The 14,778-nt window shown below is 36.9% G+C and overlaps 1 protein-coding gene across 2 annotated transcripts in view; it reads right to left on the reverse strand.

Moving 5' to 3' along the window:
* Positions 1–14,778, reverse strand: part of OSBPL6 (oxysterol binding protein like 6) — an 89,689-nt gene that overhangs the window by 14,819 nt on the left and 60,092 nt on the right. The window contains exons 5-12 of one of the 2 annotated variants that reach the window (XM_066189854.1): positions 14,009–14,062; positions 13,209–13,322; positions 12,931–13,095; positions 12,283–12,415; positions 11,736–11,839; positions 10,794–10,886; positions 1,574–1,739; positions 498–628 (exon numbers count right to left, since the gene is read on the reverse strand). In XM_066189854.1, the coding sequence (XP_066045951.1) occupies positions 498–628; positions 1,574–1,739; positions 10,794–10,886; positions 11,736–11,839; positions 12,283–12,415; positions 12,931–13,095; positions 13,209–13,322; positions 14,009–14,062 (960 nt within the window). The remainder of the gene's footprint in view (positions 1–497; positions 629–1,573; positions 1,740–10,793; positions 10,887–11,735; positions 11,840–12,282; positions 12,416–12,930; positions 13,096–13,208; positions 13,323–14,008; positions 14,063–14,778) is intronic. The other variant, XM_066189856.1, reaches the window with a different exon arrangement.

The following is a 14,778-nucleotide window of genomic DNA, read 5'->3' on the forward strand; positions in this document are numbered from 1 at the left end:
ATTGTTGCTAATTTTTTGTTCCTCACTAAAGCAAATCATACTTTTTCCTTTAGCTTAAGTGGGAGAGATGCTGGAGAGTTAACAGGTGTGTATCTTTACTCATGACTATATTGCAACCTAGGATTCCTTTTGCATTTAGAGACACATAAAATAAATCGGACAATATATGGTCAAAAATTTTAAACTTAATTACAAAACCAAGAATATTTCCATGGCTGTGCTGGAACAGCTCCAAGAAAGACATCTAGCATTTGTATAGAAACATTTGATCCTTTTTCTTTACTTTGGAAAACTGTAACAGATACATGCTTACACAAATTATATTCTTCACCTCCACATGCACTGAGGTTAGATCTACATCATAACAGAATATGCCATAGTTCTGGTTGAAAACTTGACTTTTTCTTGGCTCCTTCTACCTCAGGAAATGGCCAAAATACAAAAGAAATAGTGCATCGGGCAAGATAGATGTGCTAGAAGTCAAATCAAGAACATACCTGAGAGAGGGACTGTCTGAGGTGAGCTATTTGAGCATTGTGGCCTGTAAGATCCTGCTCTGAAACAATCTGCTTAAGCTTCTCCTTCTCTATAGCTATGCTGTTAAAGGCAGACTTCAAAAGAGAATGCACTGAGCAAAAAGAAAAAATAAAACAGGTGTTTTCTTGGCTACAGAAATCACATTGACATCTATTACAATACTTCAGAAACAGAGGGTGGGACTTCCATCCCACAGTAATGGACATTTGAAACAAGGGCCTGCACTTCAAGTAATCCATGCCAAATTAAGTACAAACAGCTTGTGATTGTAATGTGTGTACTGTATGTTCACACATATCTCATCTCAGCATATTCTTGGTACTGAACATATGGAAAGGTGCATATTTGGAAAAATTATGTCCCATTTGTGCTATTTTCTTTCTGGTTTTTATTTGTACTTTTCAGAGTAGCAGAAACATCAGTTTTGCTAGACTTAATGTTGTACTAATAAAGAGGATTACTTGGTCTTTAAACAGGCTTTGAATTTTTAAGATGTCAGTCTCACATTTTTTATATACAGCAAACTGATAAGAAAACCTTTTTTAAATGGTATCTTTCAGGGGTTTTTTTTCAGTAGGACCATTCACTTACTGGCAATAAAATTGCAATTCAAAAGTATGTTCCCGCAATAAGCTCTTTTTCCATCGATTCCATTGGCATAGAAAACATTGCACAAACACAAATTCACAGCATTATATGTAGCAGTTACATTCTGAATCATCTTTGGGGAGAAATAATGAGGAAATTTTGTCGAGGAAAAAAAATGTTTGCAAATTCAGTCACTTATTTACAGAAAGTGGAAGCAGTTCAGAAGACTTGGAAAACAATTTCAGAGTTTAGTTATCTCTACATTTATGACATGCGTGGAAAATATAAGAAGGATAATATATGTTGCCTTTGAGTAAGCCACCTGAACAGCTAAAAAACTTAGAGTATCACCCAATGCAGGTGAAAGCCCTGGCCATAACTAACTGGGGGCAATAAAGAAACACAACAGAGAAGCACATTACAGGAAAGGCTTGGCATTGCCAGCTACCTTTTTGTGCCATCAAGCAGAATTCTTCTTGAAGCTTCATGTACTCAGTAGAGCACTCCAGAGGGTCTGTCACATGGCTTGGGGGACCCTGAAACTCAATGTCTGCACAAAGGTTGGGGTTGGATGAATGCAGTCGAACAGGTGACATTGTAGCACTGAAAGGGACCTACAGTGAGAAACAGAGAAGAAATGTTGTGTAAGGTGTAACCAAACTTTTGACTCTGTTGAAGCAAAATACAAATTTCTTCTGAAAAGACTTAATTCACATTGTGAAGAACATGGTAAGACTGAACATGTAACTTCTTACTCTCCTAAATCTCAACACAGCTCATGCAGACTTCTCTTGATTTTTTTCACTGAAATAGAAAAAAAGAAGGCCTAAATACACAGCTAACAGATAATGATGGAGTACTTAAATGCTAATTTTTACAAAAAATGGATGATTTTCTAATGCTTAGAAGATTACTGGAAAATTGAACCATAAGACATTCTCCTTTGTATCTGGACATTTGAGAGTAACTGTAGATGAGTCTGCTGTTGCAATATCAGCATTTGAAGCATGCGAGTTCCTCCACAGATCTAAAAATAGGATATAATAGCTATAATATCATCAGATATATCATTGAAGTTTTTCAAAACTACTCATTAATCTTCAGTTGAAACTCATTGTACTGGCAAATATGAAGAGGGAAGAAGCATACAGTCTTTCTGTTTTCTTTTTAACTAAACAAATAAAAAATAACAACAACAAAATAAAATGAAAATTCCACCTGATTTTCATTTAAAATACATGAAACATAAACAAATGCAGAGAGATACAGCTTAGTTAGATGGAGCAAAGAATTTAGTTTATCATCTTTCCACTTCTCTTTCTCCTCTACTTTTCAGATACAATAATAAAAAAGTACATGCAAGACTTTCTAGGTTATATATACATGTATCATGTACTGAGTAGTTACCTATATGCTATATATGCACTGTATGGCTACCACTACTATATAAATGATGTGTGTGCGAGAGTATTTTGTATTTTACTTTACTGTTACCATTTACACACATTTATTTGAAAATCAGGCCAAGAACACCATTTTCAACTGTAAATGCATGCAGAACTATATTTTGTTACTTAACTATTAAGCACTGTTCAATGCATCAAGCACTGTTCAACACATTAAATCTAATTCATTTCATTTGATTGATCAAGTGTGTAAATCAAGAATTGTCACACTGCAGCCCAATGTAATTACTCAAATATGAAAAATGGGACCAAAATATAAAATGTTTCTTCCAAGGCATGATAAAGAGCAGCACATAACATAAAAAGTCATATTACTAAGAGTTTTTATCAACAGATGAGTTCAATACTGTCATCAGTGAGTGGTTGAACTTGGTACTTTTTTATTTGATTAGATCAGGGAAAGGTTTTATCAATTCCTCCCTGTAAAAACTGACATCAATACACATTTTAGATTTAGGTTCTGATTCTCCAAGGAAACCCTCAAAATCCCATTGGATCTATTAATCATGAACATACTCAGTGAAATATGCTTTCCACTCTGTTCCTTCTCAATTTGCAGATACATATAATAATTATTATATAATATTATATAAAACATTAAATACTAATAACTCTATGGCACATATCTCATATAAGCTTTGTTCCTGCTTTCATGTATTTTGATTTCCAGATATATCAACAAAGTATGTATTTTTTTACTGGACCTCATTTTAGCCTCATATCAAGAAGAATTCATTAACAGGTGTAGAATGAATTCCTTCTATTTGCACTGGATATTTAACCCTTTACCTTCTTCACAAGTACCAGACTGCTTGTGTCAAGAGCCCAGCAACATTAGGTTAATGGACTACTGTGGCTAAACATCGGTTAATTTCAAATTTCTTTTCCAAAACCTTTTCCCTTCTTAAATGGGAGAGCATGTTTCCAGAACTTTCTGACTAGGAGCATCACAAAGCTTCAACTGGTCCAGGTGGCTCCAGAGGGCAGAGTAGGTATCTCCACTGTACCTGTGTATATGGAGAACATATGCAACCCTCCAGACCATCCAGAAGGCAGAAAGAAGCTGACACCAGCTATCATGCCAGAGCCTGAGGGAGAGCCCCCCCAGCCCCACATGCCTGTGGTGATGAGGAAGGTTCCCCAGACCCACATGGACTGGCACAGCTGCAGGCAGGCTGCCCACATGTGCAGGGGGGCTCTTTAGTCACTCTCTGATCAATCAAGCTGAAGAGATCTCCTTTAAATCCATCATTTCTGCCTCAAACCTCAGCTGGCCTGGCTGAAAAGAAATCTTTCTGCAATGAGGTTTATTGAAAAAATACTATTTTTGATTATGCCCTAGAAACGGAATTTATATGTTCTACAAATATGTCACACTACTTGCAATATACATTCACATGACAGAGACAAGTAGCCTTGCTGACTGCTTTAAATACAAGAACCAAAAATACTGAACTGTTGATTGACATGAACTCTCCTCATATGCATTTTTTAGAAACATTTCCAAGCTGCTTTCCATAACAGATAAAAAAATCCCACATTAAACAGTCATTTTCATTCTCTTAAATAAGCAACAGGCCAGGAAACACTGCCAGTATACTTCTCTTCCTTTTTTTTCCTTTCACTGATGTGCTTTCTCTCTGTATTAGTGGTGGCTTGATCCTAACTTTACTACCCATTCACTTTTTGGTTGTTTTTTATTGTTGTTGTTTTGAAGGTTTTTCGAAAAAAATATTCAGTTTCTTGATCCATCACTCTAGTTTTCTCCCTACAGACACTTCAACACATAACCTCAGATGAACCTTGTCCCAACTTCCTGCTTTACACCAGAGGCGTTATACCCACTCATCCGTCACCTTCTTCAGAATGACGTGTTCATGTAGGAACAGAATGTTCCTGGCCAAGTGGGTTGTAAGGAAAACCTCTTTCTGCTGTGCATTTAGCTGATATAATTCTGTATCTCTCAGTCTATGCACCCAGCCTCACTGTCTGGGAGAAACGACCATTTTGTGCATCAGCCAGGAAGAACAGGCCAGAATATTGCAACAGTCGCAGAGTCATTTTGGTGTCTCTAGCCTTCCTTCCTGCTGCATTTTTTCCAGCTCCTCCCTCAACAGGTCCTCACTTCCGCTGCAGGTAACAACTCCCTGTTCTCTTGGTGCCTTCCCACTCAAGTCCAGCTGCAACTGTCTACTTAAACACTTGCTAGGTAAGGAGTACAACCCTTTCCAGAGCTGTTTAACTGCTGCTGAACCTTCTGGTTAGAGCCTCCCACCAACACTGCTCAGCCCTGGAAACTGGGAATAATCAGGCAGATTTCCGTGCTAGGCAGGCAGACCAACAGAATCAAAACAGCAATCAATTACAGAGCACACATTCAGCATCAATTGATTACAGGGAAATAAATTTAGAGGAGTTAATTTTGAAGCTGGAGAAACACTGATATGTCTCATACATTTTAAAATAGCATAGCAATAACTGAGTTTGTGGTTCAGGTAGCAGGAGCTCAAGATAGTTAGGCTTAAGCAGAAACTATGTCAGATCCAGGGGACTTTAGCTTGGTGCTAGAACAGCAGACCCTGGACTACTTCAGCCTGGTGAAGACATTCCCTGCTTGGGCTAGATAAAGAGTTTGCATTTAAAGCTTACTTCAATCTTTGGCTGCACAGTCTTCTCTATCTAATTGTTGAGGGATTAGTACAAATGTCTATATTGGGCCTCCCTAATGAGTACTTTCCTGATAAAGCAGCAGCTGAAGATATCCTTTTGGTGGTAATTCAATTTCACAAACTTCCCACAATTAATACCCAGTCCTGCTGTTGATTTAATAGCTCCGTATTTTCTGACAGAGACTTAGAGAATTAGCAAAACTACATACAGACACTGAGGTAGTAATATGACTTTTTGGGATTATAGAATGTAAACAGAAAGTGCCTCAAATGAAAAGACTAACCTTATACTACTTATAAAAATATAAGAAACTTTTATAATTCCATGGTTCTTTGTAACAAATCACCTTAGTTCTACTGTCTTGGTATAACTGTCACAACATCTTTTGACAGAATTTGATCATTTTTTTTCTATTTTGCAGAGTATGTCAAAGACTTATTGTGTGCAGGGCCTGAGTCTATCACTTGCACTTACATAAAGGAGGAGGGACACGTACCATGTTAACAAGCTCAGACCCACATTTATGGAATACATTTGTGTTGGGCCTGACCACTTCTAAGAAACTCCACTGAGAGGGGGTACCATGGACACCTCCAAAAAGTGCAAGAAACATTTTCATAAGCTTATTACACAATCAAGTTACACAGCTTCCCATCCTTAGAGCTATCCCTTGATTTTTAAATCCACTCACTGTTGTAGCCACTGCAGCTGCCAGTCTCTGCCGGCGTCGTGTTGAGCTGAACTGCCCCTTCGGTGCCGGCCCTTCCTGACAGTGAATGCAAGAAAAGAAGGAAGTAGAAAAAGGAGAAGGGAAGGGGTGATGGACACAGGAAGATGAAAGGTGATCAGAAAAGGGAGAGGGAGAGTCTTTCAGTGGGTTTTGTTAACTCTTATGGCCTACACATGTTGAGGACATATCATGTGTTTTCAGCTGTGCATGCCAGAGACATAAAAAGCTGGATACTTCACTAAAATTATCTCCAGATGAGTTGGACTGCAGTGTACTCACTACCAAAGTGAGTTGGCTACCAAAGCCTACCAAAAAAAAAAAAATCTATTAGCGTTGCCATTCAGAGTCATAAGGCAATAATGGAATAAGAGAACAGAAAGGATGCTACAGCATTCCAGAAAATAAAACAAAGATCAAACTCCTTCTGGGGTCACTTGACCATCTAGAAGATGAATTCTGATAGAGATCATTTTGCAATAGTGGAAGTGCATAAACTGTGGACACTAAAGATGCATATGTCTCAATGGTAAAACTTTTCAGTGTGTATGTTATCTAGTGAGTTTTCTTAAGGAAAAAATCCTGTACATAGCTCTGGCATTTCCGCATCCATCCTTGAGCCTACTGAATCATTTTCTCCACACATCGCTTTTTTGAGTTCCACCTGCTTTTCCCATACATTACTGAAGGCTTGGCTTCCAAACCAAGGCTCAGATAAAACTCAGATAAAGCAGCACAAATAAAAACTAAGTATTTCAACAACTGCTCCCTTTTCTGCATGTCTAACTTGTGGCCTCATCCTGCTTAATTTTAATTGTAAGAAAATTTTTCACAGTACATTATAGTCAAGCAAGTAACTGTCTAATGCAGAGGAACTCCACACCTGTCATAAAGTCATTCTATTTAATATTTAATGAAAATGCCATTATTTTGAAGGCATTTTAAGATTTTTAAATACTAGGAAATACACCTTTCTATTTTTAGAAAACAATTCTCAATTCCTTTACATTTTTCTTCCCCTGTATCTTCACCTATACCCACTTCAGTATTTTTAAATTTATATATCTAAGTAATTTTTACTATTTCTGCAAGCAGTCTGATCATCATACAAATAACAATGTGTAGATTGGATACATGGACACCATTCTGAAAAACAGGATATTGTATTTCAATTATTAGCTGAATTGTCATGCTTCTGTAACTTTCCCAGCAGAGTTGCAACAGTGGAGAATGGCCAAACACTTCACCCTCTAGCTGGTATTAGTGGCAATGCCACTGACATTTGGAAGGGTTGTCTAATGATCACAGTCAAAGACTTGTGGTCCAATATTTTATACAATTCTCACATTAAAATGGGATGTGCATAACCACTGAGTTACTGAGAACAAACTGTTAAAGCAGAGAACAGATCATAGGCACAATGTAGAGCTCTTTGTGCTCTACAGAAATACGTCTATCCTGTGAATAAGAGCATGTGAAAATATTCTTATTTAAATAATAGGGACAAACCTATATACAGAGAGAGATATGCGCAAATGTATATGTATATATATATATATATAAGATTTTGAATGCAAGCATGCATTATTAAAATGGGAATAGTGAGCTTTGCAGAACCACACACTCTCCTCAACACAATAGAAAGTGAGGTCATAATCTGAGTTACCTTAAAAAGAAACACTTGCTTAAGGGAAAAAAGTAGTAACTAGTCTGTGTCTGGTTTCAGTTCTGAGCTAAAAGCCTCAGTAAAGCAAAATGATTTTTCAGATTACTCTATTAAACTATTCCCCCTGTGAAGCCTTGGATCTTTACAACTTTGAGCTTTTGTGGGAAACCAAAGTATCACTGGTTCTTTATTGTTTTGAAGTAATTTTTTTTTCTTCCTTTGAAGCTGTCATGACAATGATAATTTAGCCTTTTACCCAAAGATAAATAAATTTTTAAAAATGAACAAACAAATAAACAAAAAACCCAAAAACCCACCACTCAGTTTTTGTACAAAATTTTAATTTTTAAAATGAATAATACAGGTCAACTAACCAGTTTTTGCAGCCCATTTTCATAAGATTTTAAATAGGTCTTTTAAAAACAAATGAACCAAAATAAACCTGAAATTTCTTCATAAAAGTAATCCTTTTTAGGAGAAGCAACTAATATATTACTCTTGAGTAAAGGCCTGTAAACTCAGCTGTTAATTCTAAACAACTTAGCAATAGCAAACACCCAAACCTGCAATTGTCTAGACACATGCTATGTTCAGTTTTACTTCGGGGAGTAACCCCACTCTAGTTACAGGGATTATCTGTGTGAGCAGTCAACTGAACACCAAACTAGCATATTTAAGTGGAAAATATAAATGTCTGCGAAACAAATCAAGTAGCTTTACTTACAAGAAAAAGTATGTTTTAAATACATTACACACCTAGCATTTGTACTGTAAGAATGTGTTAGCAGGAATCCCACAAAAGCTATCTCATCAACAGAAGAATAGAAACAAGTACAATACAAAACCTGGATGGGAGAATTCCCTCCTTGCTTCACATGCAGAGGATACTGAACCAGCAGAAATCACACCCTCGTTCCCCATCACTCACAACACACACCTTTCTATAAAGCTCCCTAATTTTATGCTCCCCAGAAGGATGCTCTCAACATTGTACTATCAGAACGTCTTTGCTGCTCATTCTGGTAAAAATAGGGGCAAGCACTACAAATGGAATTAACAGTGAAACTAGCTTAAAGTTAGTTTGTTAATATGAGCATTATCCCCTAAAACTAACGAGATGTATGGAGGTATGAGGAAGGTAATCATACAACAGAAATCTTATTAGTTCCAAATGTCAACCATTCAACAGCAAATTATGTGTAAGCACCATGAAAACATTGATCACGAATCAGACAAAATGATTCCCAGTAGGGGATATCCTGATAAGCAGTTCAAAAAGACTTGAAGCAGTCTTGAAAAAATGAGCAGTAAGGCAAATGAAGTAGAAAGAATGTCTAACAGAAGAACAAAATGGGAATTAGCTTAAAGGACATGCAGGCATCAGAGGAAATCCACATTTTAGTGGCAACCTAGGCAAATTAGGAATAACACAATGAGTCAATGAGGCCATCTTCCTGCAGATCACAGCTCTAGCACTCAGGAGACAGGACAGCCCTTGGAGGAATGAATTGAGTCTATCAAACTAAGCAAGATAATGGAGTAGCCATCAAGTATTCTTTGTCTTCCATACAATTTAGAACGATTTTATTGTCTCTGTTTCACTGCAAAATAATTTATAAATCAGTCAATGAAAGCTTAATACTTTGCTGTAACAAAATAAGCTTTATATTTGCAGCATGAAGCTTGGCAGGAATTAATGCTGACCCAAGTTAGCCAGAGCTGATTATCAACCCAGAAGTGGCAGACCCATGTAGAGCAGTGCCATGCACGCAAACTCTCTCAGGGGAACCTGGAAACCAATCCTATTTGAAAATTTCAGGAGCTGAGGCACACTCCTGCCAAACCATAAACAGCAGTTTTAGTCAGGTGCCTGTGATGGAAGCCCAGGCCAGAATTACTTTGGCAAAGCATAGGTAACACAGGAACAGCTCATTATTCACTGTGACCAACCACAAATCATCATACATTGCTTGCTTTCATCATTTTTGTGGGTAGGACTTCTCTGAGGTTACTGTGGCATTGAAGAAGAACATGCAGTGGTGACGGACTCCTCATAGGCACCAAGTACTTGCATGCATTTTCCTGATTTTTTAATTTCCCTGTGTTATTCAGCACCAGGGGAAAACTGTGATCCTTCAATTGCAGATGATGGGACATGACATCAATCACAAAAATTCCTTTGTTAATAAACCTTTTTAATCTCAACAGATACTTCATTGTTCTACCTATTGTGATTATCAAAGTATAATAGGTAAAAAGAAAAATCGACTGCAAGAGCTGCAATGAAAAAGCTGATGCAACTATCACTTCTTCCCTCCTTAAGATTATTGATCTTAAATGAAAAGTCCTTAATGCACCTATTGGGGACATATTAAAAACTTTCAAAGTTTGTACTAATTTCAAGATATTTGAATGGATTAGAAGTTGCTGGCATTTATTTACTCAGCAGCAGACATCACGGTGGTGATTGTTAGCTCCCAAAACCAGTTGAACAGTCTTCATTATCAGTTGCTTAGTAATAAAAAAGAGCAGCTTTTGGATCAAACCTCAGAATATACAGCTTCTTCCAACAAAACACAAGGCAGCAATACATGCATATTATGCTTATTTCTGTGCTTTAAGTTCTAGGGAAGGATGGAGTAAATTCTTGCTTCACATTATTTTTTGGAAGTTATTTTGGTTTTTTTCCCATTTTAGCCTTTTTCCATAAAAGAAGGCCTGTGAAAGTACTTACAACTGGCAATATTCCAAGTATAGGTCTTGAAAAAGACAACTGGTGTGTTTAGTATTTCATTCTGCTTTTAATTTGATGTCACTTGTTCAACTGCCCTTCTTTGCAAATTTGATATGGAATAGCAGTATCCCCATATGTGTATACTGAGTTTTGAATACCTTAATTAACTAATATTCAGATCTCCCTCCTTTCCCTAGATGGCAATGTTTTCATATGAATAAAAATAAAATCAGTACTTTTCTCACTATCTTCTCTAGGTTTTGAAGAACAAACTGAGATTTAATTTACTTCATCAGAAACATGAAAAACAGCACATTGACTTCCTACTTTCAGCTAATATATCATTTCATGCTTAGAATTTAATCTAAAAGTACAGTGAAAAGTAAAACATAGTGCATTCAGTACCTGAAGTTGAATTTTTGCATCTTTGCTGACACTTTTTGTTCTCCATCGTCTTGTGACCCGCTTGTCTTTCTTTGAAATATCTACACAGTTAGCCTACATTACACAGATAGTTAAAAGCGACAAAGAGCTATTAAGTTGACACAAGCAATACAGACAATACAGCAAGTTAGTCAAGAATTGTAGCATTAGACAGGTACAAATTAGAAAGAAAGGAGAAGAATGCTGCTGCTGCTGGGGCCCCAAATGGAGCAGTGATCAGCTGTAGCTATCCATACACTTCTACAAACACATGGTACAATTACAGTTAGCTCCTTTAGCAAAACTACTGGTACCCTTCCTTTTCATGGGTGCGTAATATTCAGGGCATGACCTTGAAATCCTCATGGATTTCTGTTGTGGTATTACTCAGATATTTGTACAGACAAGAAGATTCATTGAAAATGGAAGAAAGTATTTATGATTTAGGATCTGCCATTGCTTTCTGGTAAGAGCAAAACTCACCCTGAACTGGGAAACAGTCCAAAACTTGGGACCTTTGTACTATGCCCCCTTTTCTAGAGCATGCAACTTCATCTTTGAGGGTCTTTGGGTCTCCAGTCCTTAAAAAACTTAAAATGTTATCTTACTCAACACAAGAAATACTCCTTAAATACAACTTCAATTTATACATGTGTTCTATTGTAACCATGCTCAGTTTTGTTCTGCAAAATACTTAATCATTTGATTTGTCCTAACTCAAATACTAAATACATCTTAATTACTTGTTTATACATGAAACAGAAACAGTATTACACAAGATTAAAATAAACATATAAGATAGGCATTTCATCCAAGATTCACTATTATTTCAGAAAAACATTCTGAGTAAACAGACAACACCCCTATATTTACCAAAAAAGAACAAATATTTCAGTGGAAAGATTTATATTCAAGCATATTTACCTGCATGTCTGTGAAATTTGGTGCAGACTGAGTTCTCTGTAGTATTTCTAAATTTTGAAGAAGTTTACTGAGTTCCACAAGGTTGGACTGACAATGAGCAAGATCTAACAGATATAACATAAAAATGCATTAGGTGGTTCAATTCAGACTTTTTATTGCCATGATGTCCATTGTTAGTACTTAATTGCATTATGAAAGTTAAATGCCCAAACCCCATGTAGTAAGGCATCCAAGTACAAGTTTTATTTTCAGATATGCTGGACACATGTTATTTCTATAGGAATCAGCAACAACTCTGGACCTGAAAAAGTGTTCATATTTGAACAATGACATCCATTAAAATAACACAGACTATTATGATGAATTTCAAAAGCAACAGCCCAAAACAAAGAGGGCAAAGTTCCCAGCACCAGGTAAAAGTTTCTAATTACCTGAAGAGCTACTACATGGTCACATAAAGAAGTAACTTAGCCACTTTACTGACAGGACTCTTACACCAACAAGAGGTTTTGCTGAAAGAACAAGGCATGAAAAGATAAAGTCTAACCTTCTGCACATCTGTCCATCTCTTCAGAGTCCTGCAACCAGGCTGCTACTTTACTCTGACCAGTAGTGCAGGTGACAGGAAGGCTGTTACTGCAAGGTATAGGAGGCTGCCAGGGGAAGTTATTTTGTTGCACCTAAAGCGTAATAAAATGCTTACATTTACTGTGGCTACACAGCCTTGCCAGTGTAATGACTGTACCACTTCAGAATAGAAACAAAATAATGTATTGTTTTCAGTGAAATCTGTAATTTGTCTCCACAGTTCCCAAAGACACAGATTTTTCAGAAGAGCACATTGGATAATCAAACCGAGAACCTCCCAAGTGAACTGCGGTAGGTACCAGTTAGGAAAGCTGTTGTTTAAGAGCAAGAACGTAATCAGCAAAGAGACAGATTCATACCTGATGACAAAGGCTAGTGCAAATCGTATGGGTGGTGAATACTTTGCAAGATCTCTACAGCAGCACATTTTAATGAAGTAAGGCTAAATTAGACAGCATTTCAGCTGATTTCAGCTACACACCCCCACAGCTTTTCGCTGGCCATCGGTTGCCACAGTGGAAGCTCCTATCTTATAGGCATTACAAGAAGAGCCCACTGAAACTGCCCAAAGCAAGCCGTGAGTTTTCAGCCAAGGAACACTACACACCTTTCCATCCGACACATTGGCAGCTGGAGAAGACTCTGTAGTAGATGCTGAGGGGAATATGTGGAAGCTGGCATCCCTGGGAGATCTCACAATCTCATTCTGACGGTACAACCGGTGGTGCCGCAACTTTGAAACCCATGCATCGAATGAATCCTGTGATTTCACCTGGAGAAAAATCCACTATCAAGAAGGCAGCCAAGACACTACTTTTCTGCACAATCTTTTACAGTTTTGTTTCTACTGAGGATGAAAACACAGTATGTATTTTTACTTTTTACCTTTAGGTGATAGATGTGTTCTTCTGTGTCAAGATCTATTCTACGAGCCTTTTTTTTAATAGACATGACTGATAAACCAACATCAATGCTCCCATGGACCTTTCCTTTCTGTATCTAAAATCAAAAAATCAGGGTATAAATTTACAAGTATCATGCACTTTTTCTATATATTTTACAGAAAACTATCTGGTACTGAAATGATTTCCCATTTTATAAATATTTTAGCATAAAGCCATATTAAAAAATAAGGCTGCACAAAGACTAACCACTTAATCACTGATTGTATCTATAGCCAGATAAAAGTACCTCACAAGAAGTGCTGGTACAAAGTTTAGGAGTGTTAAGGGGTTCACACTAGTGCACAGGTATAGGTAAGTGAGAAGCAGAGAAAATTAGACAGTACTTGACACCCTGCTGCTACAACTTGATAGTTATTGGTATCAGATCTAACTAATTTATTGCTATCTTTTATATCTCTAGAGTACATTGTTATCAATTCTTTGTCATATCCACATATGTCAGAATAATCAGCTCTGGCTGACATAAAAATTGAGAAAGAAAAATACATGGTGAGGTTAATCTCCCAAGCAGCTGCATTCAAGAAACAACTTTTAGTAATTTAACCTCTATTTCCATGGAAGTAAAAAAGGCAGAATTCTTGAAGACATGATCAAAATATTACATGATTTATCTTTAAATTCATCAACAACTTTCATGTGTGTACTTTCATAAATACATCTAGAGTGAGTGAGAGCAGACAGAACTTCATTAAAAATTTTTAAATATTCGACTCTACTTACATCAATTGGTGACTTTGAATATTTCAACATTCCATTATCCAGGACAAAAAACCTCTGAAATGATAAGAAAAAAATCCAACAACATTCTTTTTTAATGAGCTGGTGCAATTTAAACTGTGTACAACAACATCTGGAAAAGGATTACCCTGTAGGAATTAAGGAATGTTTGGGGGTTGGAAGGAGAGGATAAATACAGTACAAAATCATTTTCTTGCTTGTTTTTTTGACAGCAATTATCTTCTACACAAAAGAACCTAGATTCTCTTATTTCAACATTACATTTTAGGTTTATCTTAACAAACTTTCATAATGAAGGGTATTTTTTTATCAGTTTTCCAGGCAATGTAATAAACTCTGATAGAAAGAGACTGTAGGACAAGAGAATTATATCTGTTTCTTGACTTTGTTCCTGTTTTTCTTCCCACAAAAGCTGGTCACACTTAAAATTAACAACCTACATTCCCTATCCAGAAACTGAGCAGTTTTTCTTAGTGCAAGATCTACATCTCAAAAGGAAGACCATCTGAAAGACCCTGGTCTACCATCCAGAACTCTGTGCCTTATGGCAGACCCTTACTCAGTGCAGGACAGATGAGATTGTAACTCCTGCTGAAGATCTTTTCTAGTGTTAATCTAGGTAATACAGGTATTAGTACCAGAGAAAACTTTGCAGCATTCCCAGCAACATCCCCAGGTCATGGAGGGAGCCGATGTTTTAGGTGTTAGTGATCAGGGTGAGCCACCGCATTTTCACTGACATGGTTACTAGG

Source organism: Chamaea fasciata, unplaced genomic scaffold (genome assembly GCF_029207755.1).
Source record: "Chamaea fasciata isolate MVZ Bird 193981 ecotype frontalis unplaced genomic scaffold, bChaFas1.0.hap1 SCAF_8, whole genome shotgun sequence".
Taxonomy (NCBI): Eukaryota; Metazoa; Chordata; class Aves; order Passeriformes; family Sylviidae; genus Chamaea; species Chamaea fasciata.